The following is a 23,998-nucleotide window of genomic DNA, read 5'->3' as shown; positions in this document are numbered from 1 at the left end:
ATACCCATAACAAGCCTTGGCTTAGGAAAACTTGACTTCTGCCCATGCTCCTTCTAGTTTCTGAATAAACCTTTTTCCCTACTCATGCACTCAGAGTGCTCTCAAGCATAATTACTGCCTTAGTTGCATTCATGAGGTCATTTTAGCAAGATTACATTAAAAGTTCTTTGAATATTTTTTTGGCAGAAAGGGAGATGCAAGGTCAACCGCTTGCTTTCTTCTCCTCTCAGACCTTTGTTCTCTATTACCATCTCTTAAACAGACACACTTCACTTTTGATTGCCTGAATTTGTATGGATCTGAAGCAATTTTATTGACATATAAAAGTGTTTCTTCTTTCATAGCCTCCATACGTAAAGGAAGCCTGGCGAGTCCTAGGTTTGGCAAGTCACCGAGCTGAAAGCACCATTCCTGATGCATACTGGAGAGCTGCCTTTTAACTTCAAGAAGGTGCACCATGAGAGCTCCAGGCAGCTCAGCTGCACACTGCTGCTGCGAGCAACGTCTGAACTGATGATCACCACTGTCCAAGTCACTGGAAATTTGCAGAAATAAGCCAAATACTTAGGTCTTTGGGCTTTTCAACAAAGGAAATAGAAGTTTAGGGTTTTCTGTACACAGGTTGCTTTTGTAGTTAGGAATAAACTCTACAGGGAAGCACAGATGACGGTTGCGCTGCCAGTCAGAGGGACCTCAACAGGTTGGAGGAATGGGCAAACAGGAGTCTCATGACGTTCAGCAAAGGCAACCACAGAGCCCTGGCGATGAACAGCCCCAGGTACCTGCACAGGCTGGGGGTGGACCAGCCACAAAGCAGCTTCCCAGGAAAGGTCCTGGGGTGAATAACACTGACATTCTTGCTTTTTACCATTGTTTGCATCGTGCAGGAAGAGAACGTAAGGTTCACGTACTTCTTGACTGTCTGGTCAGAACCCCACGTGCAGGGTCAAGGACGCTCTAAATGACCCCCACCTTAACTGGAGCAATGCTCGTATTTTCCTGAGCCTGCTTCCCTTCACTGGCTGGGTGGCACCCAGGAGCTGTGTGGTACCCAGAGCTCGTCTTCTTTCACCTTCACCTCCTTCCCACCCCCATGCGAAGATGGCAATTCTTTAGAAGTGACCGCTAGTAATCTGCAGCTCAGGCAAATAAAAAAACCCCTCGCTGACTCTGTGGAAATGCCAAGTCCCAGCAGGTCCGTTTGTAATCATATTTACACTGCAGTGGTTCCATTAGCCTCTGGGAAGCTAATCCTGATTTACAATTCTGAAAATCAGATAGAAATCTAGAGCTAAGCTCATATTTTATTTTAAGAGTTGCTGTTACAAGAGTCTGAAAACAACCACCAGGCTGTTCCTATTAAATCAAAGTAAGCTGTCAACGACTTACACCGTTTCAGTTAAATACAGACACGCCAAGCGCACTGAAATGGGAACAGGCATTTGAAATAATATTTCCAATTATGAAGCAAGAAATCTTGGGATTTTTTATTTCATCATTGGGGAACACATCCTAATTCAAAGTGATGATTAAAAAATGTCCAGGAATACTTAGCTCAGTCTGAGAAATGCAGCACTGCAAATGCCCCCTCCCACCGTGTTTGAACACTCGGTCTCCACCAGCTGACACCCTGGCACTGGCACCAACCACTGATCATGTTTAAGGAAAAATGAAATGCTAGATTTTATTATCCATCACAAGAAAAAAAAAAACAAAACCACATACAGGAAGGAATCGGGGAGAACATTATTATGGAAAGAGTAGTTTAGACAGAATTTATAACATATTTGTCATATTGCAGGCACAATGTCATAAATATTAATACAACATTCATTGGGAAAGGACCAGGACAACCCTGGAAGCACGGTTACTGAAAATCTTCCATGTTATGCAAGATGCCTCCTAGCACAAGGAGAAATAATTTGACTGTGCTTCTTTTGTAAGACAGATGTGTGAGGAGATGTTCCCAGAGGACAGAAACGCTCACCGCCAGCGCGGGCAACGGCTCCTCAATTGGCAGGAGAGGAGCAGCGGTCAGAAGGCTTTTCAAATGCCATCAGTTTTCAACGAAAGATTCAATTTTGTTCCAACGGGAATCTGAGCGAAAGCTGCTGGATTTCTTACAGAGGCTCCAGTTCTTCCCTTAGAACTCATTCATAAAAAATCTCCACGTGATAACTAATTTTCTACATGAGGCCTCAATGAAAATCTGGAAAGGAGTATCCAGAAAGGTGCGACCTTTCAGTAAGAGTCAGTTTTTCACTATTCCAGTCGCTTTTTATTTTTTTCCAATTTGTTCTTCACGCTATGCAGTTTTTCTGTCTGTGCCCTTCACTTGTGTGGCTTTAGGGAACCCACCACCAACGTTTGGTTCCTGCACATGTTCTCTGTCATAATGCTACCAGGACGACGCTCTTGTGGAACAGTCAGTCAGAGCTCTTCCATCCTTCAACAAACTCATTTTCAAAAAAATGTGCAAATTAACAAATTTTGTAGACATAAGATCAACACAGTGTTCCATATGTGCTTCTCTGGAAGCACCGCGTGCCATTCAACACAGCAGTTTCCTCACAGAAGGAGAGTAAAGGCATTTGCTTTCAACAACTTCACTAAACAAAGCATTGTATCTTGTCAAAATGCTTCAGACTTCCATAAATCTCTCCAGACGCAGATATTAGGGTACAGAGACAGTCTCCCATTATAAACGTGAAAGTCAGGCTGCCTCGGAGCAGTGCAGGGAGTAAGCATCGAGTTCAGAAGATCCTCTGGAGAACGCTTGGTGTGCATGCGTTAAATAGAAATAGAAATACTGACCTAAGCAGCTCAGCCAGCCCCAGCTGGCGCAGCAGGACAGGACACGAGTGACATTAGTTAGAGCACCTCATTCATGACCTGTTTTTTGTGACTGGAACATTTCCTAGAGCAGCTTGTTGTAGTTGAAGACTTTGATGCTGACTCTCAGTCCCCAACTAACACTGCAGAGTTTCAGGAGTAGCAAGGGGGAGAAAATGTGTTTAGGAAAGTCACAGAGCTGCACAGGGCGAGATGAATCTTCCGCTCTGCACGTTATCGGGTGGCTTCCGTCAGCAAGAATTAGTCACACGTTTTCACCCTTCTGCTACGAGTGACTTGCAGTCTTTTGTCGTTGCATGAACCAGCACGTGGTGATCTGTCTCGAGGATGTTCCAAGCACCAAGAGCACAACGGCCCCACGGGAGCTCGCTCTTGGGTTAGCCAGCTGGTGCCAGCAGGACTTTGCACCTCACACCACGCGTGTTCCAACATTCCCGAACACCTCCAGGAGCCCACCAGCGCAGCACCATTCAGCACAGGGCTGCTCGCAGCTGCAGTCCATGTTTTCACACTAGGCTCATCACCTGCCGCAGCTGGAGATACAGGGTCAGGGCTGCAGAACACAGCCAATATTTACCCAATATTTACCCATCTCTCACGTGAAAATCCCGAATAAGTTGAAGCCCACAGCCAAACTGCTAAAAAGACACTAGGGGTAGGTGACAAAGAAGAGAATGGGTTATCGTTTTGCTCATTTACTCCAGCTCATGGAAACTGTCTCAGCTTTCACTTTCACACTGAAGAGCTTAAAATTACCAGCGGATATGAACTGCATTTTCCAGGGGATCCCCGAGCCCCTAGCCTAGGAGTACGGATGTGAATGCTGCAAGTACCAGCACCAGCAGAACCAAGAGCTTCCCTCCCAGCACATCACCCCAGCTGCCCCTTCCCCACTTCTGCCTGCTCTTCAGCCTCCATCGATTTTTCAGTAAGTTAATTTAGACCATTTCACTTTAAACTTTCAATCCTCTTTTCTCATGTAGAGGCCCCAGGGCCAGAATGCAAGCCTGAAACCGTACACCTATTTTTGAGGACATTTTCATATCGACAGGAGCACATCACAAGAAAAGCCAGGGCAGAATCAGAGTGGCAATGGCCTGGTTATAATTCCCAGCACTATGGGGCAGATGAACTAATTCCCCCTCCTTTTCCTGTACTACTATGCCTTGCCACACAGACATCTTAATTGAAAAAAAGTCACCTTCTGGATAAGTTGGGGTTTTTTTTATGTTTATGATCACTTCAGCACAGATGAAAATATGGCAAGGAAAACTTCAAATTTTTGTATATAGATTACATAACTAAAGTTTAATTAGCCTTGTCTATTTAATTAGGGATTACAATACCTACTGCTCCTATTTAGAAAAGCCAAAATGAATTTAAAAAACCCAAACCTAGATTAACATAGATAAGAGGTTGTGCGGTATATGGTCTGCCCAATAAGTTGTTGCAGCATGCTAAGAAGATTTCTGCTGAAGAAGTAATATATACCTCTGCAGCAGATATAAATTCATTCTTTAAGCTTCATTTGTTTTATATCATCATTGCTTCCACTGCCATTTTTTCTTCCTTAATGTCTGAATTTCCACTTGCTTTTAAGATGTAAGAATTGCTAGTTAACGTAGTTGCAGTCAAATTTTTATTTATGTAACAGGAACTGATTTTAATGCTGTATTCCCAAACCCATTTCTCTGCTCCAGATGGTCCTCATTCACCTGCAGTTTGCCCCTGTGCATCCTTCCATCGCAAAAGCAGCTCCTTGCCAGCCAGGGTCCCCCATGCAACAACACTTCTCACACACCCATAAAATTTTACTGTTCCTGGCCCTGCTGTTCCCTCCCAGGGGGCTGTATCACAGCCCATCAGCTTTACAGCAAAAGAAGAAACTGAACAAGGCACCATCAGAGCTTTTTAATCTTATTCATCAGATTACTGGCTGTTGCACAGAGCTGATAGATGTAAGTGTATAACCTTCCACTCCACGATCCTTAAGATGAAAATGAGGCCAGTGGTTGTGGTTTGTCTTTTTTTGTTGTTTTGCCAATTTTTAATAATATATTTTAGTTGTATTCTAGCTAACAAAGCAGACTGCAAAGCTTAGAAAATTCAGTCTTCAGAAGTTAATTTACAAAGTTACAAATACATCTATAGTGGATAAAAAAAAATCTGCTCTGGCAAACTTGCTTCCCTGAACAAGATGGACTTTGACAAACTAAAGGAAGTCTGGTGGAAAGCCCCAGGATGACTACATGGCCGCAGCACACGGCATGCAAGAAGATGTCAAGGGAAGTGTTCAGTCTTGAGAAGCCTAACAGGAAAATCTTATTGTTGTCCTCAACTATCTAACGTGAGGGTACAAGAGAAGACAGAGACATTATTCTTGAAGACGCACAGAGAAAGGACAAGAGGTAACAGACACAAGTTCCACCTGGGAAATTCCAAATGTATATTAGAAAAAAAATTGCAATCATAGTAGTCATTCATTAGAATAGGGTCCAGAGAGGTGAAGGATCTCCGTCCTTGAACAAGGCCCTAAGCCACTCCTGCCTTGAGTGGGGGAGTTGGACTAAGCAGCCTCTCCAGAGGTCCCTTCCAACCTATTTTCTGTGATGAAATACAAAACCTTGCTGTAAAGACCCACTGGAAGTAAGGTATTTTTAATTATAATAACCAAAATATATACACAATAATGTGCATTTTGCTTATACCAAGAAAAACATACTGCATTTCAAAATTCATGTACTGCAATAACAGAGGCAAATAGTCAGTAGTAAGGTTAAGTCACTAATATTAAGAAAAGCCACAATTTGCATGACAGTCGAAGCCAGAAGAAAGCTACAGCAGCTCAGTATTCAGTGACACGAATTCAAAGGATTTCACAGCACCTAACTGTTTTCAATTTCATTACAAGAAAATGGAGTCTGGATTGCAGGTCTGTACCTAGATTATTATCTAGCACCCATAAGCTTCATATTTATCTGTTTACATTAACTGTTTTGCAAGTAATGAGGCCCTGGCACAGGCTGCCCAAGGAAGTTGTGGCTACCGCATCCCTGGCAGTGTTCAAGGCCAGATTGGACGGGGCTTTGAGCAGCCTGGTCTAGTGCAAGGTGTCCCTGCCCATGGCAGGGGGGTTGAAACTGTTTGATCTTTAAGGTCCCTTCCAACCCAAACCATTCTATGATTCTATGATAATAAACTGCAAGGTCAAGGTAAGCATTTTAATTCTCACAACTGCAGCCTAGTTTCATTACCTAGTAAATTTACCCAGTAAAATTGCGTTAATTACCAGACCAAAATGTTATTCTAAATTGTTCTTCATTTCAGGAGAAGCAAACACTGAACTAGCTGTAGCAAACTTCTAACATTTTCAAGTCAAAGGCTCATTTTTACTTCGAAAGAAAACCCCACAATAAAACTCTTAACAGAGGCTTAAAAAGTTCTTTATAAAATAATCTCCATCACACTTACAATAGTAAGAAAATTATTCTCGTTGCTAGTTTTTATTAGTCATGAACTGCTTTGTGTAATCTGTATTAAAGACTATTATAAATACAGTTCACATTTTATTTTTAAAAGGTGGACCAACAAATGTGTCAAGAAAAGCAGAGTCTTGCTGTTTCTCAACAAGTCCTCCTCAATAAGTACATGTTTGACAGCCAGCTGAGAAAGGATAGCTAAAGGAGAGAAGTAATGATTTGCATGCCAAAAAAAAACCTTCCTCGGCGATCATTTTATACTTAGAAACTGTACAATTAAACCGATTTAAGATCACATTTGTGTCATTCCATCCATCTCTTCAATGATGGTGATGATCATCTCAAAATTTAACTTTGCTTGAAGTGACATAAAAAGGTAGAATCTGAGCAAGTTCCGGACTGGCAGGAAAAAAGTCTGACACTTATCCTGTCACCCGTAACTAAGAAAATACTAGATACTCTTCAAAGTGTTCTTCACCAGGTCTGTCGGAGCAACAGGTATGGCTGTGCAGAGAAAACAGAATGTGTACATATGGGAAATATGAAATATATCAAGTTTACTATTCCTGCAATAGTACTAATAAAATTAAATATGCCAACATTGAATTTCAAGAGGACTCAGAAAGATCTAAAAATCCATATACATTTTTCATCAATTTTTTAATATAAAATGCTCCAGAAATACACATCTTGTGGACACAAATTGGAAATTACAATTAGAAAACAGAAAGAGCTCACAACAACTGCTCATAGGATGTCATTCACTCTACATTTTAATTAGCTACTAGATTCTTCAACTGATAGTAATAAAATATCCTAGTCTATTTAGAGATAGAAATAAAGATGTGACAGTTTATACATCTGATCTTTAATATGCTGGTGCACTCTATTTCCTTACTGGGGCCCTCAAAAAAGAACTGTAAAAATAAGAATAATAAAGAGAGAGCGTATAGCAACTTAAACAAATCTTCTAACCAACACAGTGAAAGATATTCCTCTGAATAAGATGTTAGTGGTGAACATGCTTTTACTAAAGGAGGACAAAATTCTCATTGGCAAGAGTCATTTAAAAACATCTTGGCATTTTCAGTTTCCTTCCAATCAAGTTAACAAAATAGACACAGGATATGAAATTTCCAATTTATGTGTTAAAGTTGTTATTTACAGTGTTTACATGAAACCCTGTACTACTGTTCCAAAACAAACAGCTTCAAGATGATTAAGAAGAGCTAAACCAAGTCACTCATACAAAATAAAAGTAGAATTCAAGAGTTTTTAAATACCATTTGTACTATTTTATAAGTGATTAGAAGCAAACAGATATCGGTAGCTACTCACCAATTTTAGGTGCAACAAATTCTTCTCCTATGCAGTTTTAGCTAAGATAGTTCATGCTACTGACTTGACTTAGTTAAGACCAAGTTACCAGTAGATGTCAAGCAGAACCTCCCAAGACAGAATGCTACACAAACATGCTACGCAGCAGATGCTCCGCATCACCGCGCCCCGTTTTTCCTTACAAAATTCATCCTCCCTAAGATGAAGCCCAATGGCCACCTCAGTCCCTCTTCTGCTTTTAAGAGCACCGTGTGGCCAACTCCCTCCAACTTCCCAAAAGAAAACAATCAGCTAATTCAGACCAGACACAAAACTGAACATCCAGCTCCTCCCTTAGCTTGCCTCTGCTAAACTTTTATCTGCTCCAAAATTACCACAGTCTCCAAGAAGTTAAAGCGATCTGCACTGGCCAACAGCACCCTACAGATCACATTTCCTGAGAAGAGGCAAGCAGGGGAGTAGATCCTATCACTTTGCCTCCACTGATAGCGGACACCATGAAATTACACTGGACAGCAAGAGGTAGCTCTGCACATCAAAGCTGGGAAGTGGTCAGGTCTCAGCATTCAAATCATAAATTCAAATATGTGAAAACTATGAAGAGGGAGCCCAGAGCTACCTTTGGCATTTACTCTTTCCCTCCAGCAGCCCACAAATAGAGTGAAGCTGCTTCTTCAGAGAACTTACTCCTAGATAGGTAAATGGATGTTACTGTCACAGGCACTGCTGGATAACCCATTACCTTCACACGGCGACCCTTCACATTTCAAGGTCTTAAAAGAAAAGGAAAAAAGCAAAAGAAAAAACCCCACCTGACTACTGTCTAACAATGGCAGAGAATTTTCCTTTTCCCTACTGTGAGACTTCTGCAATAATCTTTTACACAGTTTTATGTAGAGGCATTTCTTCTAATGTAAAAAAGTTCTTGGTCTTGTAGTGTGCAGCCTTCCGAAGATACCACTTGTCATTAAGTGCACCCCAGGGGGCCCTAACTGCCCTCCCATTTAAGCTTCTGGGATCCGAAGCCTAGCCTCAAATGCTGTTCAGTCAAGCAAGAGCTGAGAGGAGTTCTGAGCAATTCCTAGCGGTACTACAATCACACTGACATCCCTGACTGTGCTTTGTTGCCTGACATCCCGCTAAACCGTCTTCTGATTGTGTAGTTCTCAATGAAAAACACAATTACCCCAGCGTCTGCTGAAGCTAAGCAACAAACCCACGTCTAGCTTTGTGGTGATAAATTAACGCATCCCATCCCCCGCAATGAGACAGAAAGTTATTTCTGTAGCAATAAGCTTCATATGATTTCACCCCAAACGGTCATAAAGAAATAAAAGCAGAGAAAAAATTTGGTATCATTTGAGACTCTGCATCAGCCATTGTGCTGACACACCACTGTCAGAGCTGTGCTGCCAAACACTGCCTTTTTTCCTATTATTTAGGTATGCTTAAAAAAAAAGCATTTGATCAGCTATGAAATCTCTTTTTAAAAAAAGATGCTATCAACTGATCATTAGAAGCATTCTGTTACAAAAGGCTACTGAAACTGCGTGACAGCAGTTAAAGATATCTAGAATATTCCTCTAAAACGTCAAGTATTTCTCTTCATATTGGGTATTTATGTACCTTGACATTATCAGTTCTTCTGAAAAATGGAGAAATACATCAGAAACTATCCTGTCATAGGATTCCAAAGGTGCGTATTTCCCTCAAAAGATAATATAGCCTTCTTCTATAACATCCAGTGATGCAAACCAGTACAATACAGATCTTCAATTAGGACACACACATCTTAAAATAAAACTACCTGCAAGTACATTTCATATCTAAGACATTCAAATACATTGTATATTTTAATTTCTTTTCAAAGTGAACCAATTTCCATGCTATATCGTTTCACTTGTTCTACTGAAAATTAAGCTATACAACGACACTATAATACTGGCATATATAGAAGTCTCATTTAGTAATTTATCAATACCAATGTTTAACATCTTCTTAGGAGGGAAGTGACTTTTTCTCTGGCATACATGTGCACAATTGGTCAACCAATAATACTATTTGCACATTACAACACTGGAACACTGTTGGTGTTCATTAATCTACTGCACTGTAAAGGAAATGTCATTCTATCCAATATCACCAAGTTTTCCTACACTTGAACATTCATTGAACAATTGAACAGGGGAAGAAACACGATAAAGAGAGATCTTATTTTTTTTTTACATACTTGTACTGGTAATTATTACCCCATACCAAAACCTCTAACATCAGATATCTTACGGAAATAAAGGGGGCAAGAACTTGAAGACTCCCCCTGCATCTAAGTCTAAAAATTGTTCTTCCCATCAAAATGACACTTTGCAGCTGCCTGCTTCCTAACTTGAACTTCAGAGGAAAAAGGGAAAGTAAAGGCATCTAAGTTGCACCTGAATTTCATATGAGTACACAAGCTGTATTAGAGCAAACTTACAAATTCATGTATCCATACATCAATGTTGTGGCTGTTCAGCATTGATATTCATAGTTCTGTATATTTCTTTGAGAAACATCAAGGCAGTGTCTTCAGAACCCCTATGAAGAATTAAAATAACAAAGTTATTTTGGTCTGGTCCATGTTCTAATTCTTGTAAGCCACACTTCATCCCATTCCATCTCTCTAAAAAGTTTGCACAACCTATTGCCCTAGTATGTACCTTTCGGGAACATGGCCTTACCTCTACCAACTTCCTTTGAGCTACAATTTTTCATCAGTTTTGCACTATTTCTGCTATCAGCCCTGGCCTATACATTTACCTTTTTCTGCTGCATTTTTCCCCCTACTATGCACTCCCTAATTTACTATGCTGCAACTTGAAATCCTCTTCTCTATGCACATCTTCGACGTTACTCCTTTAGCTTAAATCTCCTCAGACAGTCCATCACTTTTTGTCTGCGATGGACTCTTGAATATATTCTACCAAGAATACATTCTACATGCTTTCTTCCTTTACTTGCCCCCCTGCATCTATTAGACCAACGTCAGAACTCAGCCCTGCCAGTTCTATCAGCAATATTCTAATTCTTCTCTCCTAACTGGCTGGCACTTCCTTGTAAATAGACTATATTAAATAACCATAGTCTTCTCCTCTTCCTTACCACTAAAATGTGAAGAAGTTCTCAAACAATTTAAAGATTAATATCATTCAAGTGCCATATTTCAAAGTTGGTGGCTTTCCTCCTTATTTCAAAATCAAAGCCTCAGGCAATCTGAATTAAACATGGACAGATATCACTTTCTTACTTGTCTATAAAGTGTTATTTAAACACACGTAAACAATACCAATATAAAAGAGTAACAATCACTGTAAAAAAATAACAAAGTTATTACACACCAATTTTAACAAAGTTTCCAAGCTGCAGGAGCTGTTAGATAATGGTAACTTCCTGTGGTTTTTAAAAGAAATGACCCAGCGAGACAGTAAATGAGATTTACACGTTCAGAACTGTGATCCTCCAAATGTGAGGAACGTAATTTAGAGCACCAGGACAGAGTTACACGTGCAAGCTAAGGGACTACAGATATTTTCCACAATTGAGCATAGGGATAGTAAACACATTTCTTGATGCTCTCTGCTATTACACAAATAAGCAAACAAGCAAGCAGAAGGATCAACACAGAAGCTCCGTTCTCTCTAACGGACAGTTCATTTCATTTAAGGCTTTCCCTGCCACCCCCCGCCAAAAAAAAAAAACCAACCCAAACCACAACATACCCTCATACTTGAATCATTAATCATCATGCTTTTCTTCCTTACTTGAATGACAAATAAAAAAAGCCATGGGTAGCAAGTTTTCAAAAACCTGGCAATGATCGGCTGCCGCCATGTGGAAAAGAACTCCCCTTCAACTCTACGCGCGGAACGGCACTGCCACCGCTGGGTCACCCGCTGCTCGGGGAGCTGAGCTGGCACACATCAGCGCTGCAGCCCCGACAATCCCTTCTCGGCAGCTACTGATCTTTGACAATGTAAGTGATGCTGACTTTAATAAGATCCTTCAGGTAATGCTTTCAATTCTGTGTTTTAACCTCTGGAAAAATGCCTGCTTCTAGAAATTAGCTATCAAAACCTTCAAAAACACTGCAGAGCACCACTCGTCTGGCCCCTGCTAAGCTCAGAACAAGAGACAAGTATTTTGCTTACTGAGTAACAGAGTGACTGCCCCCCACCAACAGCACTTTGCACAGCTCCACAACTGACACCCCAGCTCGCCCATGACATGCATTTGGCATACTATCGTGTTGCCAAATACAGTTTACACACCTTTTGCTCTACCATTCCATATCTCTCGTTATTTTCAAGTGTGCTTAATTTTATGACAGTAATAAAATGCATACAATGACATACCAAAAAAAGAAAAAAAAAAAGAGAGCAACAACAGGTCAACAGTTACTGCTATTCCTATAAACAGAATTACAACTTTCTCCATTTTAAACATGTAAGCACTTAAAAAAAAAAAAAAAAAAGTAAATCCAAATCCAGGTAAGGCAATGGTGTGCTGCAGCTCTGACTACATGATGGCACCATCATGTTCTATAAATTGTTCTGTATATGAATAACCACTATACACAAGCGGTAAATCATAACCATCCAAATATACAGCAAGATCCACTGTGCCTTTTGTTAATATTTGATAGCAGAGCATCAATATCCAGCAATTTTATTCCAACATGAAGAGATAATAAAGTTTTACTACATGTTGTTCTCTAACACAATTCCTTTGTGAATAGTTTTATTTGAAAAACTACAGTTGTCAACATGCTCATAGAGCTCTACTTGTTCTGAAAATGACTGTAGCTAAAGGCATGTGTTTTGAGCGTCAAAGTTCAAGAGACCAGTATGCAATGTCTTTACTGCAAACAGGACGACTTATTTGCTTACTTTGTGCTCGTACAGAATTTTATTTTGAAATGAGATTAGCTAACAGTGACATCTAGGTGTGACACCTTGAGATTGTCATTCCTGGACAGTCATATATACCCTAATACTCGAATCGTCTCAATTACACAACACTTGAGCATCCAGAGTATAACAAATTTATCTTTACAGTATGCCTGTGTGGGAAGGCAACATCTCTCCAAACGAGAGGCCATTTCAGAACTAGGTGACGAGGATCTCGTATCCAACTCGACAGTCGGCTTTTCCAACTGATTCAAAGATTACAAAAGACACAGATAAAACTCAGGTCTCCCTAGTCATAGCCACATACATCGACCACTGGAACAACTCCTGTTCTGGTAGCTTTATAACTGGTTGGTCCTTCTGCAACATGTAATTTCTCAAATCAGCAGTAGCCTGAAAAATAGATCTGTGTATACAAACCCAGCTGTTTTTGTCAAAACGTACCTGAAGTGAAACACTAGGGTATGATTTTTGACAGATATCACCTGAGTTTTCATTATAAAATGCTCAAGACAGGAAACATGATTCTAGCTATTCTATCGGTCACAGGTAAATAACAGACAACTGGAGTAAGACAAATGGCATGATTGTCATTACCAACATTTAGACATACAGTCATATCAGAAAAGCAGTATTTATAGAATCACAAATATTTCCTCTTACCAGTAGCACAAATGACTCTGTAAAGCAAAAAGGTATTCATTGAAGCTTTCTATTGGTTTTTCTTGTAGAACATAATCAATACGACGTCCTCCATTTAGCATTCCAACCTTCACTAAAACGTCTTCATCTTTAGGAAGCTCCGGACTTTCAGTGATCTTTTCAGCTAAATTTAAAAGAGTTTAAGATTTAAACTATTTTCAAGCACAGCCTGCTTGGCTATAGTCAAGAAATATCACCCATTTTCTCTGCCATAATTTCCAAGGGCTTGCAATAAGACAGTAACAGCCTCAACTGACTAGCACACCACTGCATAATTCAGAAAGGTTACTGGAACTATAGGCTTATTTCTTTCATAATAGTTTAAACAGAGTTTGTTTGAAGAATAGCTCACATACAGTAGTAGCTGAGAAATTTTAAAAACAAAACTCCCTGTTTAAACATAGACAGATCCCCTCATTCCACAAGTCAATAACCTGAAATAATATATTTTTACATCCCCCTTGCATAGAGTCAATCACCTTCCTCAATTTAAACTTGGAGGAATGTTTTGTCTTTGTAAGTATAGACAAAACCAGCATTACTAAACACCGACAGATGATTCACAGCTGGGAAGCCTGCTCTTGGTATCATTACGAGCAGTATTTATATCTGACAAGATCATTTTTTTCAGCAGCATTTTTTTCTGTTAGAGCACATACTCAAATGCTTTTTAGCTCATCCCAAAAACTCAGCAGAATACTACTAAAGAGAATAAATCTCACAAATAAATATTTATTTGTACCAGTATGCCCTGAGAGGAAAGAAGACATAACTGATTTAGAAACCTGTCCTACTAACAGAAAGTTGAAAGGTTATACAAACTCAAGCCTAAGACATCCTTCAATACAAGCTAACTTTTCCTTTCCTAAAAGACAAAAAAAATGCAGCAATAGACCTTGCATTTAACATTGACACTCCAAAAGCGCACAGCCCTCCTTAACATGGCCAGGAAAATCAATAGCGAACAGTCACTAGAGTGCTCAAGTTTCTACTAATTTGAGACCGATAACTTACAAGAAAACCAACAATGTGTCCACATACCTTCTACCACTTGCTTTTCTTCCTCCTCTTTAATTTGGTTAGCTACTTTCTCCAGTTCCGCTTGTAGCTGAGTTGAAGATGTATGAGCACGTGCAAATTCATTAAGGGTCTGCCATGCACTCTTCAAAGAGCTAATAAACCCCTGTTTCAGATCAGATCCCATACGAGAGAGAGAGTCTTTCAACTCTAAAAAAAAATGAATAAATCAATCAATCACCCACCATAGTAGAAGAACTGAAAACATGAAATATATGCAATAAGTTTTCTTTTTACCCAGATGAAGTCTTTTTCTGCCTTTGTGATGTGGAATAAGAACTGGTTTTAAATCCATGTCTTCGATGATCATTGGTTCTAACCTGTAAGCTACTGGATCAAGCTGTTAAGAAACAACACATTGACATTTAGTTATCTTATAAATTATTCTAATTATCACATTCCAGTGGAAAAAAAAAATCCCTATTTATGATTAATAGAGAACCATTTTTTAATTCTGTTCTATTTCAGTTTACAGAAACTCAGTTCATGACCATTTGGTTTAATCATAAGATTAACCAGGTTCATTAACTAATTAGATCTCGTTCTCCTACAGACACAAATTCTAAGAGATTAAACACAACAGTGCAAGAGCAGCAAAATTTTCTTTGCATTTTTATAATCTCTACCAACATGTCATCGTTCAATTGTTAAGCAAGATGGGACAGAAGAGGACAAATGTGCTGCATGTACTGGAAAACCTCTAAGAATTTCTAAATTTCCCAGAATCTAAACTGGAAACTCAGCAGAGTCCTGTAAACAGCTCAAATACAAACACTTTATAAAAATCTACAAGAGTGGCTTGAAATTGATGGGAAAAACAATACAAAAGTTCTTTAAGCTCTGAAAATTCACTGGACAAATATTATCAAACCAAACCACACCTAGAATGCTAGGTATGGAACCTATAGCCAGCTCTTCTTCAATTCTGCAGTAAAAGACCACAAATATTTGGAATGTATATTTCAGTTGGGTCATTTCTTTTAAAAAGGTGTTTTAGGAAATGTACGTAGGTGAACAGCAGGTATAATGCTCAGAGGTTAAAACTTAATATTCTGCATTGTCATTTGCATCAACTGAAATCACATCTCAAAAGCACTGCTTACTCACTGGATGATAGATATTGAAGAATCCCTTGCAGGTAGGAAGCCTGTAGTTTTCATCAATCTTCCCCACACCTCTCACAGTAAGGAACACACCAATAGGAGAACCAAGAGCAAAGAAAATATCTGGTTCAAAGTCCAAAGCACTGTAAACCACAGAAACCTACCAGACAGAAATCAGATACACAACCTCTCAGAACTGCCAGCTAGATAGTATAAAGCTTAGCTAGAAGGAAAAACCAAGCTGTGTATTAAATCAACCACATGCTCACACCACGCCCAGGAACCTTCAGCTGCATTGCCCTCTTCCATACTAAGACCTCAGTACCAGTACATATTAATACTATAATTTTAAAATGTTTTTTAAAGAAAAAATTCTAATGTACAAAAAACCCCCACCCATTTTTAAAACAGGAACTCTTCCAGGTTTGGTTTTTCAGTTGTTTGAGGTAAAACATAAATATAACAGCATAAATGGATCAATTTAGGCTGTTATGTTAACTGTAAAGCCACAGAACCATTCAATATTATGTCACTCACACTGTGTTTACAGCTCACTGCTGAAAAAAGAAAAATGAATTGTGGAGGCATCCTTGTTCTAACAAGTTTTACTTTTCAATAACCTAACCCCCTCTCCCAGCCCTCCCTCACACCACAGGGTAAAGTTCTACATAAACATAACTTTTGTAAAAAAATCAAAGGAATTAGCATAAAGTCATCAACATTTATACAAAATAAAACCAATCAACAGGACAGCATTGTTCCATACGAACCATTTAAATCTATGTAGTCTCACCTGGCCAGTTCCAGCTTCAAAATACTCATAGTCAATGTTCACAGAAGAAACAGATGCACCAACAGGAAGCTTCCTCTTTGAGTGCAGCTGACCAGACTCTGAAGGGGAGACAGAAGTAATAGTCTCTTTTGCCTTCTGTGCATCTTCTTGAGTTTGGAGTGTGGCAGCCAGCACTGCTTTCTTCTCTGCTACTGCTTTCTTTTGTTCCTTTTGAGACAAGTTTCAAAATCAGGAAAAAAAATGTTTCACAATTGCCAAAATTCCTTTAATATATCCATGTTGTTAACAAGTGTGTTAAAGAACAGAAATTACTCCACAGCAAGGAATCAGTTACATTTGCTTAAAAACTTTTTATCTCATTCCTGAAAAATGTGTTTACCTGCTTGGCTGCTCTGTCTTTTACGAAATTAGCAATTTTCTTTCTTGGTCCAAGAGGTATCCCCATTTCCTTCAGGTCATCAACTGTACACATCAACTAAAAAAAACCACACACACATCAAAGCGTACTTTACAACTTTTCCAGTAACACATATCATTTCTTATTTGCAATGACTTATGCATTAGAGAAGATATTTTATAAAGCTACAGAAATAAAAAAAAGACATGATACAAAGTTCCTAAAATAACCGGGGGGGGGGGGGACGGGGGAGAAACAAGGAAAAGAAAAGTCACATAACATTCAGTCTTCATGTCAGACATTAATTATCCACTCCCTTTGCAATGCTTTCATGCCTCATGTATACTAAACTCAAAAAGACAACAAAACAAAACCAAAAAAAGCCCACAACAAAAAAACAAATATAAACCTCCATACCCTGGCAATCCCAGCAAGTCAAGTGAACATTATCGTACCAGAGACTCCATGTCAATTCGCTCCTTCTCAAATGTGCTTGCATACTCCGACAAACTAAGCATTTCCAGAGTCTTCTGCAAGGTAGGAACATCATCATCTACTTCAGGCTCACAAAGGTCATCACCAGAAGTAGTAATTGAGGAGCCCAAGGAACTGGTGTCTTCAGCCATCTCAAAAAAAACAGCACAGAAACAGAATCACATCATCTAACAGCAAAAGACCGATATGAAGCAATTAAATATAAGTTTAATTACTTTCTCTTAAAAACATTATGTAAGCTTTGTAAATTTATGCCCATTTTTACTAAAGCAGGATACAGATTTTTCCACTAATAACAGATCAGCAAAATATATATTTAAAAATTACTAAGAGAGGCTGAAGGTTTCTTGAGCTTTCGGACACTCAAAAATGTTTCTTTTTCATCACCAAACAACTGGTTACTGTTTCCAGCCTGAGCACAGACAGATTCTTCCCCTCTTACCCACCTTCCCCACCACTCAGATACAGTCAAGACCAAGTTATGCGTCCACAGGGGTCAAAGCTAATGTTCATGATCAAATCCCATTACTAACCTACTTGGAACTTGAGAGAGATGCAAACAGTTGGTCCCGAGAATTTACAATATTGACAAAAGTGGGTAAAGGAGGATGGGGTCAGACTCTTTTCAGTGGTGCCCAGTGACAGGACAAGGGGCAGCGGGCACAAACTGAAGCATAGAAGTTCCGTCTGAACAGGAGGAAGAACTTCTTCCCTCTGAGGGTGACGGAGCCCTGGCACAGGCTGCCCAGGGAGGCTATGGAGTCTCCTTCTCTGGAGATATTCAAGACCCATCTGGACAAGGTCCTGTGCAGCCTGCTCTGGGTGACCCTGCTTCGGCAGGGGGTTGGACTGGGTGACCCACAGAGGTCCCTTCCAACCCCGACCATTCTGTGATTCTGTGAAAGTGCCTATTTCCATTAACATGTTAAAAGGTACTATCAGAACCCAGAACAGTGTTTCAGCTAATAAATTCTGAAATCTTCAAAGTTGCTGAAATTATCAGATCTATTTACCTGGAAAGACCAGCATGCAAATTACCTGTTTATCATGAACAGCCACATCCTTCACATTCCCATTAACACCAGAGAACGGTCCGGTGTTTACTGATGAAGCCAAGTCCTTCTGGTTAGACAATATGTCAAACAGAATTAAGGAACCTGGAAACAGGAATTTAAATTGCCTTGGGGAAAATGTCAGATTTTCCTGTCTCTAAATCCTAAGGAAGATTCACATGCAATAGCAACATATAAATTGATCAAAAAAGATGGCTGAATTAAAACTAAAATACCCACATACTAACTTGAACACTATCATCCTCAGCAAAAAGCAAACCTTTCCCTTCCACAGCACCCCCCCGCCTCTGTTTATGTGAAATAGCCTTATTGTAGTTGCCATGATTAAATTATCTTTCCTTAACCATCTTGGACTGCTTGCCAAACTGGAGGAAAAGCACTAGCCCAAAACAGTACATCATACGCCTTTATAACACTTCTTCTATGTTCCAATAAATTATCTTACTTTTACTAATTGAGGTTCTGAGACACAGAAGTTACCCACCTAACAGGACATCAGATAACCTGTCAACCTTTCAACACAAATCAGACACCAAGTCTTCATGAAGGAAACTAACAGGGGGAGGGGAAACTGCAGCATCCATGAAGTACTAACCTTCTCTCAAAGCTTTACAAGCTTAGCTATTGAGAGGTGTTTAACTTTCAGTCAGCAGCATTCTGAAAGGCAGCCATGGCCTATCAGCTAACTTTAGCCTTATGCTTAACAAAGGTTCCATTTCCCTTAGTGTGGGAACGCTGGGTTTATCCCATATCAACTCCTCAGATAATTACCTAGACTGTGCCCAGCCACAGAGACTCCTCCTTTGAAATCTGGGTTACGACTCATGAAAAGTGCGTACAGACGATTCATTTCCAACCCCACTTTATCCACGATCGTCTGACAGTAGGTGGGGCTGTTGTAGAACAGTATGTCAAGGAGCGTTTCATTGGTGAAGTGGCGCAGGCGTCCAATGCTCGGCAAAGTGATTTTTTTTATGTTCCTAGTAACACAAAACCATTAAAAGCAAGAACGCCTTTAAAGAAATGCAGGTAAGAACTTTATTAACTTTTGAAATGACAGGCAGTAGAACTGCCATGTAAATACTACAGATACGGTCTCTACAGACACTAAAAAAAAAAACACCACCATACAGCCTTCTGGTCTCATCGCATATTAGTACATTCGTGCTATATGCTGATTGTACATATCTGAGAAAGACACAGGTCCCTTTTTTCTCTCCATGCTGCAGGGATGCCCGAAATAATCTTTTTCTCCGTTCCAACACTGCTCTCATATAGTAACAGGGAAGTTTTGTGAGCAGGCTGGTAGAAGTGGAAAAGAAAAAAGAACTCGCATATAAGAATTGAAGGTGAAATTGAAGTAACAGGCAACACAATACTCTCTTTTTGAAGAAAAAGTTTGGCATCACCACCTGCCTGCCTGCCTGGAGTCAAGACAGATGCAGTAAGAACTAAGACTGCCTTAGTTAGTTAGCACTGCCTGGTGTGGTTAAGAGAATGAGGATCCTTCCTCACGATAATGCAGTGTTCAAATGAGAATAAAAGACTAAGACTCTAAGAAAGCAATAATACTTGACTGAGCTACAACAGTCTGGAGAACACCAGCATGTGGTAAGGTTGCTGCCCTCACAATTTCTACTTCCCCATCTTTGAGCAAGAGAAAACAGCTCAAAATGTCAAGCGACAGCAAAGGGACAGGCACCAAGAAGTGATTTTAAAATAGATTTTTAAATGTTGTAACACTCCTACCCAAATATAGATATTTTACCTCAAAAAAAAAAAAGGACACCAAAAAACCCAATCCAAAAAAAACCCAAAACAACCTTAGCTCAACTGCCTAACCATAATTCAGCTACTACTCTGGGACTCGATAGAGGGTTCAACGCCTTCCTCAGAAAGAGGACATTGACATCTCCCAGGGTCAAGACTCAGTCAGACTGCAGGAAAGTACAGGAGAGATAACTCTTTGCTCTAAATTGTACATATCTGTTGCTGGACAATACAACTCCATGCTCACTGCCTCATACTTAGGAACACTACCTCTATACACTCACTCATCATCAGGAATCAATGCACTAGTGCTTTTTCATGAAATGCAGTATTGAAAAAGCACGCGCATGTGTGTGTACGTATCCTGTCACTCAGTGTCATGAAAATAAACAAGACAAAGTACTCCACATGCCTTTCCAGCTTTCTCTCTACTCCTCATCAAAATGCTAATTAGAAAAAAATTAGCAGTTCTCTTTTGTCAATTAGCAGTTCTCTTTTGTCACCCAGTCACACATTTATTCATCCAGCCTAAAAAGCACAATAACTTCTCATTTATCCACTTCACGAAAACTGTTCAGGTGCAGCTTATATGAAGTTCACAACATTGAACAATATACTCACCTGTCTACACCTGTAGCATCTCCATGCAGAGAGCTATGCCAGTGAACGGGGAGGAATTCCACCCTGCTCACTTTACGTTCTTCTGAAGATTTCTTAAAGTGAGTCTGCAACAACTTCAGAGAAACAGTCCTAAAATCATCAACTGTAGAGAAGAAGAGTGATGAGAATGTGATAGCAGCAGTACTCAAGCAACACACAATTACAAACATTCTCCCTCCTCACCCCCCCTCCAATTTGAGACACAGTCAAAATACAAATGAAGGAAACTGCGAAGTGGAAAAATCATTGCAAGTACTACTTGCGTAACTATAAGAATTTATTTTTTTTCTAAAGCGGATTTTCTAGCAAGCTTCTATTTATCTCACAATGAGTGCATTTTCACTCCATGACCAGACATGGCCTTCTCAATTTATTCTGTTGTGCTGGAGTGTATTTAAAAAAAAAAAAAAACAAACAACAAACCACCCAAACAAACAAACCGTAAAAAGCAAACACATACACCCACACCACCAAAAAATCCCACAGCCCAAAAGCCAAACCACTCTCCAAGCCTAATATTGAGGACTAATAATAACAGTTAAAGCTGTAAGCCTGACAAAATGCTGATTCTGCTTTTGGAAAATGATCAGGAAAAAAATCCTACCAGAAAGTGAACTTCTTAAAAGAAAAAAAAGTCTTTAACGTTAAGACATGCTTATCTGAATACAAGATACAAAAATCCACATTTAAACAGTTAAGAATACGACTGCTCATTAAACAAGCAAAAACTTACCGCATTCAACAATGCTTCTAAATCTCAAGTCGCATACAGGACCTATGCCATGAACCATAAATACTAGATGGTCAATCTGGGACATTTCTCCTGTAAAAAAAAAAAAGAAAATAAAAAAATCAGAGTACCAATATGTACTGCAGTGAAGTTTAGAGTCAAGCAACCTTAAGATACACTTGTTTTATAAAGCCTATTACATAACACGGTTCAGGATATAGCATAGCCCACACAATCCCTTGATTAAAAAACCCAAACAGATAACCTCTTTCAAGCAGCTCAGATTCAGGAGTAACTGTAATCTTTAGACTCTAAGCACTAAGAGCGCATTGCCGCTCCACCCACTACGTCCAACTTTTGCGCCGGCCCGAAATGACTGCTCAAGCTGCAGACCCACGTACAGTAATCACATACCATCAGGAATTTCATCATGGTCATCATCAATTCCACGTCTTACTACCCTTGGCCTCGCCTGACCATCTTGAGTGGTGCCCCATTCATCTGGTGCAGCAGCAGGTTGGAACTGAACTATGACCTGAAAAAAATACATTGTCCAATTATAAACACAAAAACCCCTTATGATTCACATTGTTAGTCTGAAAGTACATGGTTTAAGACACATCTTGTTTGATTGCCTGACCTTTCTTCTGAGATTCAACTGTTTTCTTCAGTCAGCACATATGCAAAAAAATGCCTTAGAAAACTCTAGGGCTACTCCCCTGGGCAGCAGCAGCTTCACTAAAACTAGACTCCAAAATAACACAGATAATTCTCATCAGCGTGAAAAGCAGCCACACGACTTAAACAGAAGTAACCACTAATTGAAGAAGCTGGCCTGCTCAGAGATTCTTAACAATTTTAACTCTTCAGACAAGCATTATTCCAGCTCCCATTTCCTAGACCCCAGTATCCACTCTTCCTTAACAGATTACTGTTTATGTGAGGAAACTGAACACTACCTTCACCTACAAATACTATACCACAAGGAAAAAGAATCCAAACAAAAAAATAGAAAAGAACAGCACTTTTCAGAGAAGGACGACAACACTCAAAGTAGCCCAGAAATCCCAGAAAGTGAGGAATTCAGTAGTATGGCTGTTTATAAGACTTACACTGACTCAGTATAGTCTGAACTCCCATTTGTGACACAAAGTGGTTTAAGCACTCCTTCTCTAGGTTTTCACTGGATAGAACTCCTTAACCAACATTAATAAGTGCTTAGAGTAGGAGCAATTGTGATCCTTTCTGGCCCTTGGATTATTTTATTCATTTACTAGTTATTGCATCTGTGATAAGTGAACAGTTGCTCAATAAGGCTGAAGTCCATGTTTTAATCACAAGAGACTGTTAGGAGAGTATTTAGAAAAACCTTTAAAGCTTTTTTGTTATACTTTCTCATGGCCTAAAAATAGTTGCAGTGGAAGACTTCTCATGGCTTAGATACACAAACTCAATACCTTACAGTTTAATGCCCTTCTCCACGTGAAAGCTCTTAGTTTAAATCACCTTCCACTTGATACAGGCTGTCTGAGGCGAAACTAATTCAAGTTGCCTCCTCTTTGCTGCCAATTATGTTTAGTCAAAATATTTACCATGTAAACCCTTATTCTTCTTCAGTTTCAGAACACATTGTCTTTTAATCATGTGACAGCATGCTGAAGCAAGCAGGAGTTCAGTGTTAGATAAACTTTATCATCTTTAATGCACACATATCCAAAACAATCACCAAGTACAGTTTAAGCAGACTAAGACTGCATTCCGTTTATGCTTCCATCCATCTGCCCATTCACCCCGAATGAATTCTGTGAGAACCAATGGCCAAAATCTATTACCTTGGGATTATGCATGACAATCGTCTCCCCATTCGGGAATTCAAGTCGCCGATGCCATTGATTTGTAGTTACAGCCCTTTTATATTCTGCCTGAAACAGTAAACAAGTTACATGAAATCATTATGCCTTCTCAGACCAATGATGTTTTTGGACTTGTGCATCATCTGTAATGTTAAGGTTATAATTTACATAACTTTATTTATACAGAAGTGTCACATGAAGCACTAGACAAGTTGATTTTAGGTCACAGAGGTGCAGGACCTACACATGAGCAACGTGGCTTTCTAGCCACTCCTCTTTCCAGTGTTTGCTTACTTACGTTCCAGTGCATTCTGGAAATCATCTTAATGAAACACAAAGCAGTATTTGCAAGGCCATAAACACAAAGAACTATCGAGCTCTTCACGAAGTTTATGTAAAGGCAATACTAACCTCCAGCTTATCGCTAAAATCCTCAGTATAAGGAATAAACCGGCTATCCTTGTCTCCCTTATAAAACCACATGCATCGTCTCACTTCAGAAGGCTCTTCTTCCCAGTAAACAGCTTTCCTCATCCTGTCATACAGGTATACATCATAGCGTCCCCCATCAGTGCTCAGGACCACACTCTCAGGATCAGGCTGGACTATGACACAAAAAAGTCACACTCAGTTACAATACTGACAATTGCAATCCTTCTTCTCTCTCACCCCAGCCCCAATCACTTCTGTGATGAACACTAAGCCATTAAGACAAATATTTATACTATGGAA

General features: G+C 39.6%; 1 protein-coding gene across 1 annotated transcript in view; it reads right to left on the bottom strand.

Annotated features, from left to right (window-relative positions):
* Positions 1-1,143: 1,143 nt before the first annotated feature.
* Positions 1,144-23,998, bottom strand: part of SEC23IP (SEC23 interacting protein) — a 29,630-nt gene continuing 6,775 nt past the window's right edge. Inside the window, 16 exon segments of the mRNA XM_075423841.1 lie at positions 1,144-6,836; positions 10,144-10,244; positions 13,277-13,439; positions 14,357-14,542; positions 14,630-14,732; positions 15,500-15,655; positions 16,289-16,495; positions 16,668-16,763; positions 17,141-17,311; positions 18,219-18,337; positions 19,025-19,233; positions 20,645-20,786; positions 21,417-21,506; positions 21,828-21,948; positions 23,246-23,335; positions 23,678-23,871. Of these exon segments, the coding sequence (XP_075279956.1) occupies positions 10,163-10,244; positions 13,277-13,439; positions 14,357-14,542; positions 14,630-14,732; positions 15,500-15,655; positions 16,289-16,495; positions 16,668-16,763; positions 17,141-17,311; positions 18,219-18,337; positions 19,025-19,233; positions 20,645-20,786; positions 21,417-21,506; positions 21,828-21,948; positions 23,246-23,335; positions 23,678-23,871 (2,129 nt within the window). The 3' untranslated portion in view covers positions 1,144-6,836; positions 10,144-10,162.

The sequence above is a fragment of the Opisthocomus hoazin genome, chromosome 6 (genome assembly GCF_030867145.1).
Source record: "Opisthocomus hoazin isolate bOpiHoa1 chromosome 6, bOpiHoa1.hap1, whole genome shotgun sequence".
Classification (NCBI taxonomy): domain Eukaryota; kingdom Metazoa; phylum Chordata; class Aves; order Opisthocomiformes; family Opisthocomidae; genus Opisthocomus; species Opisthocomus hoazin.
Note: the sequence above shows the minus strand (reverse complement) of the source record. Positions and strands in the feature narration are given on the sequence as shown.